The sequence below is a fragment of the Austrofundulus limnaeus genome, unplaced genomic scaffold (assembly GCF_001266775.1).
Source record: "Austrofundulus limnaeus strain Quisiro unplaced genomic scaffold, Austrofundulus_limnaeus-1.0 Scaffold2337, whole genome shotgun sequence".
Classification (NCBI taxonomy): Eukaryota; Metazoa; Chordata; class Actinopteri; order Cyprinodontiformes; family Rivulidae; genus Austrofundulus; species Austrofundulus limnaeus.
Genome location: NW_013954739.1, coordinates 14,144 through 19,790, shown reverse-complemented (window position 1 = coordinate 19,790; position 5,647 = coordinate 14,144). Strand labels below are relative to the sequence as shown.

Sequence of the window (5,647 nt, the reverse complement as noted above, 5' to 3'; positions counted from 1 at the left end):
AGGTTCATTCAGTTTCTGCTAAAGAAACAATCAACACTATGTGGGTTCTGTTTATTTTTAGGGACGGCACCAAACAGATCCATTTCAACACAGGACAGAAGGAGATCCATACTGCAGAGTACAAACGGCGGGAGTATCCAGACAGCACAGTGAAGACTGTGTACACTGACGGCAGGCAGGAAACACACTACCCAACCGGACAGTCAGGATCAAAGACAAAGATGGAAACATTATTCTGGACAACCGGACATAAAAACATCATTTAATTGGTAAAACCTTCCCAAATAGAGGCCTTTGGACAGTTTGTTGTGATTCTGTGCTTTTCTATTTAATTCACTTCCTGAAAACAGAAGAGTTGATTAACATGGAACTGATTCAGCTTTAAATGTGTAAAGTACTTTTGTGTTTTGATAAAACTGTCAAATATTTATTTCTGTTGAAAGATGTACATTTTTTGTAAACTAAATATTTATCAGCTTTGAGATTCCTCTGGGCTGAATTTTTTCAGAACTTAAAGGAAGAATTCAAGAGGACTGAGATGGTGTTAAAGAAACTTTAATGAATATTTTTATACATTTTAAGGCTGTCTCTCACAAGTCAAGCGACTCAAAAACAAAGAGCCACATCAACTCACTAAAGCCAACTGCAAAAACAACAAAAAGACTGGAGCAAACGTCTAAAATAGAACAGATCAAAACAAACCCAGGAAAAATCACCTGAAAAAGAAGAGATGCAGAATTTATTGTCAGGTTAAAAAAGCTTTAGTAATCAGCAGGTTTGTTCCATTTATTTGAACTCTTGGAAAGTTTCATGGTGAAAAAAAAAATCACATTTGTTTTATTTTTGATGCTGATGTTCCTTACAAAGTCTAAAATCTTAGTTTTTTTAAAAGCAAACATTTGTACCTGTTGTGCTTCAGTCCAGTTCGGCCAGACCTTGGCTGACTAGAGGCAGGTGGACCAGCTCTCCATCCTCGTTAAACAGCTTCACCTTCAGCTCTGGCTCTCGAGACTTGGGAGAAGAAAATTCATGTAAAGTCAGTGTTTAAAAAAAAAAGAGACGCACACAGGAGCTTTGATCTTTAACTTTCAGCTTTTTTAATCTAAGATTCACTTGTAAAATGTTGCAGCTAGTGTGTCTTTAACTAGTTAAACTGAAGGACAAGAAAATCCAACTGGGGTTTGTTTTTGTTTCTTACAACAATAGTTGCTGTCATGCTGCAGTGCAACAGATCGAGCATTTCCTTCACAGCCCTCACGCTCCACTTGGGGCTGTAGGGCAGCACGTCTTCATTCCAGCTGACACTGGGAGCCTTGAAGCCAGCAACTTTGACTTTTATGGCTTGTGATGGAAATTGCAACAGCTTAGCTGGCATCTGCCGCAGCCTGAAAGGAAGTGACAGAAACAGTGTGGGTCTACAACATCTGTAGCTGAGTGGGTTCATCTTAAAGATTTAAAACCAATAATTTAGTTTCTGCTTTCATTGTATTAAGTGCCGTACGTATAAAGTGTCTTTTATATTTATATAAACAATTCAAAGGAGTACTTTAATCACTAAAAAATCTGACAGCTGCAGCTCTAATAGTTAGCATGTCAGCCAATGAAAACTACAATAAAGCAAAATAAATACTGGTCCAACTCATCTATATGTCAACAACTTTACATTCACTTCACAAAGACACCAGTTTGGGTCGGCCTTGTTAGTGGAGCAAAGAAAACCACTGTTTGACCCAACAGTTGAACTTCAACTGTAGTGCAGTAAAATTCTTACTTGCTGAGTGGCAGAGTGTCGTCAGAGCCAAAGTCTACATGTTGGACCAGCATTAAGACGGGGTCCACGCTGGTGATCTTCATCAGTCTGGCTCTGTAGAAGTTGCCATCACTGTACTTAGCCAGGCAAGGACCACCTGGAAAACAGCGTAAAGTGGATACCAGCCTGAAATCTTTCATCACAAAGTTTTCTATTGTTTAGAAAATTATCAACAGCTGCTCTGGGTTTTACATGGATAGTCTGGTCACTTCTAAGGTGATGTTCTGTTACGTAGTTATCAATAGTAAGTACACTATCAGCTGTGACATCAGTCAGAGGGCAGTGTGTGAGAATCAGGGCAGAGGTTAACCAAGTGAGGGATCACTTTTTATTGTTTTTTTCAGACTCCTAAAATAAATAAATAAATGGTGTTTACACCCAGCACAGATAGAAGTGATGGTCTGAAGCTGTTACTGTCAAAGCAGAGCACACCTGCAGACTAGGGCTGTGCGGTATATGCGGTAGACGATAGAAACGGTATGAAGTTGTCCTACGGTAGAAATTTACCCTCTACCTTCATATCGTCAGTTACGTCATCACACGTCATCGCAAACAGGTGCGATTTTTTTTTTGTCTAAATGACTAACTTTACTTGAAGTATTGGTTATACTTATAACATCCACTTTAATTTGATACTGTTAAAAATTGGAGAATTTGCTGTTTAAACTGTTTTGCAATATATAAAAAACATTCTTTTGTACTTCTGTTATGTTCATTTGCACTACAGCAAAAATGCTGGGTTTGATTATGATTACAGTTTTCTGCCAAAAATAAAAGCTCTAAAAATGACATTTTTTTTGCTTTTTATGATAATTTTCTACCGCGATATATATCCGTTACCGTGAAGGGATTCAATTTATACCGTGATATGAATTTGAGGTCATACCGCCCAGCCCTACTGCAGACGTAATGAAAAGTGTAGTCAAAGAAAGATGGGCATAAAGGGGACAGCTGCTCAACACCTCTCATCTAATGGTAAATATCACTTGCTGTATATGAATTACGTGAATTATTGTTAATTAATGAAGTGAGCCAGCAGCATGGTTCTAAGGCTGAGACATTTCCATCTTTTTAAGGTTGTGTTTAATAACCATTACTGTAAACTAGGGGTGTCCTGATACAACTTTTTCTCTTCTGATACGATACAGATCTTGCAGCCTCGAGTATTGGCTGAGACCGATACGCTATCAGAACGTATCCCACATACTTTAATTTATTTTGTAGTGTATAATATTAAGCCTTGCTTAAGGCAAACTGTAAACTAGTCAACATGAGAAAACCAACCAATTTATTATTAACCAATAGTTTACATAAATTATTATTTTTTTTACATACACATAAGAACATTCTACAATTAAAATAAATAAGAAAATGGACTTCCGGTCGTGCGATGTAATGAGAGGACGCAAGCGAGAGGGCTCCAGGTTAATCTTGTATTTCCTTCCTATTCCATCAACCCTTACTTTTCATTTTCGACTTATCAACATTGGGTTGTATTAAGACTTTATCTCCCAAAATGAGCAACTCTAAGAATTCTAAACCAACCACAGGGACTCAAACTCCTGCTACACATGCTGCAGGGAAGCTAGCTTCGTTTTCAGCTAGCACMCCTTCGACTCAAGCTACACCTGGTGAGCCCGCCGCTGTCGCTGGAATTACGATGGATCACCTGTTGGCAGAATTTGCAAAACAGAGGACATCACTCAGGGAAGACGTGTCCCTCCTTATTAAGGAAGCAATCAAACCAATACAAAGCTCACTGGACTCACTTCAATCTACAGTGAACTCTTTTCAGAACCGCCTCTCCTCTGTGGAATCAATTGCCGGTGATAACTTTGAATGGCTGACAGCAGCAGATTCCAACATAAAAGTGCTTCAAATCCAAAACCAGTCGCTTTTAGACCAGGTCGACGATCTCGAGAACCGATCAAGGAGGAACAACCTCCGTATCCTGAATATCACCGAAGGTAGTGAGCACGGTAAAGATCCACTTAAGTTCATCTCGGAGCTGCTGATGAACGCGTTTGGCCCGGAGGTTTTTCCTACGCCACCCGACTTGGAGAGCAYACCGGACCCCAACTCTCAGATCCAGCCAAAGGTCTTCACCACGTACATTCCTGGTTTGTTTCAATAAGTTCCAGCAGAAGGAGGCTGCACTGCGCTGGGCCAGGAGCCACGACATCAAGTACCAAGGTGCCACTCTGAGGATTTACCAAGACATCAGCGTGGTGCTCGCAAAAAAGAGAGCTGCATTCAACAGCGTGAAGCAAGCTCTGTACCAGAAGAACGTCAGGTTCCACATGCTGTACCCGGTCTGGCTACGCGTGACACATGGAGATGCGCTGTTTACCTTCGACTCACCGGAGGAGGCACAAAAGTTCTTCGAGCAGCACTTCAGCTAAAAACAGAAGTTGTATTTCAGGCTAGCGGTGGGTACCCACAGCTGAGAGGCGCAAGCTAACCGCCTGAAACCTTATCTTAACTAGCGACTCTAACAAAAATGAAGGTACTGTTATTTTCAGGTGTTTCTTCTTAGTTGGTTTACAAAATATTGTAAAATATTACACGTTTCAATTTTACAAATGACACCTCTTCATTATTACTGGGTTATCTACAGCATCTAAATGACTGAAGGAGTTAATACCCTATACATTACTGGGAGCCTTCCAAGGCAGAGATGGACAAATAATCTTCCAGAAGTTTTCATGGACAATATTTAGCCTGCGGCTTACCTCAGCAAGAGGGATAAGTATAGGCATTGTTCTGTTTATGTTCATGTTGAGGGTTTTTGGGTTATGGGAAGGGACACCATCATATTCTGTTTTCACTTCTCAGGAAAATAGTAAAGTTATGTGTTACATTATACGTTCTGCTACTTTATGTTGTTGTTAAGCGAAGAGAAATGGACTGAGCTATGAGAACCCCCCCCCCTTCCTTCCTTCCTTCCTTCCTTCCTTCCTTCCTTCCTTCCTTCCTTCCTTCCTTCCTTATCTGTCTTTCAGACATAAATTGAAAATATAAATATAGGAGGTACTGATGTGAGATGGAGATGAGCTGGAACGTCAAAGGCTTAAATGGACCAGTAAAAAGAGCTCGAATTTTTAATCACCTTAAGCATTTAAAGTGTGATATCGCATTTCTCCAAGAAACTCACCTACTTGTTAAAGATCAAGTCAGACTTAAAAAAGGCTGGGTGGGCAACATATTTCATTCTAATTTTAATTCCAGAACACGTGGTACTGCCATTTTAATTCATAAAAAAAATCCAGTWCAACCCCAAAACAATAACCTCTGACCCACTTGGTCGATTTGTAATGGCTTCTGGGCTTCTATATTACAGACCTGTCATTTTGATTAATATTTACGCCCCAAATTGGGTGACAAAAAATTCATTGAAAAGATTATTTTACATATCCCAGACTTRGACTCACAACAATTAATTTTTGGAGGAGACCTAAATTGTGTAGTTAACCCTACAATGGATTGTTTCCAATCCTAAATCCACAAATATTTCAAAAATGGTTAGATTACTGTTAGATTTTATGGGCCGTACACGGGGTGTTGACCCCTGGCGTTGTTTATTTCCTAAGACCAAGGCCTTTTCTTTCTTTTCCCCAGTCCACTATTCATATTGCAGAATAGATTACTTCTTTATTGAGAGGTCTCTTCTTCCTTTTGTATCGAATGTAAGAGTGAGCTTAAGGTGAATTAAGCTTTTCCCACATCTCTCATACACAAGGTTGAGGAAACTTTTACCAAGGTATTTCTCATTACTTGTTAATATCTTGACTGTGCGAAGTGAAAAGTGACACAATAAGTGAACGTTCAGATGAGTTC

General features: G+C 39.6%; 1 protein-coding gene across 1 annotated transcript in view; it reads right to left on the bottom strand.

Moving 5' to 3' along the window:
• Positions 1-539: 539 nt before the first annotated feature.
• LOC106510819 (RING finger protein 17) overlaps positions 540-5,647 on the bottom strand; it is a gene marked incomplete at its 5' end in the record, with an annotated part of 17,380 nt that continues 12,272 nt past the window's right edge. The window contains 4 exon segments of the mRNA XM_013999544.1: positions 540-716; positions 906-1,011; positions 1,199-1,385; positions 1,772-1,907. Coding sequence (XP_013854998.1) covers positions 916-1,011; positions 1,199-1,385; positions 1,772-1,907 — 419 coding nt within the window.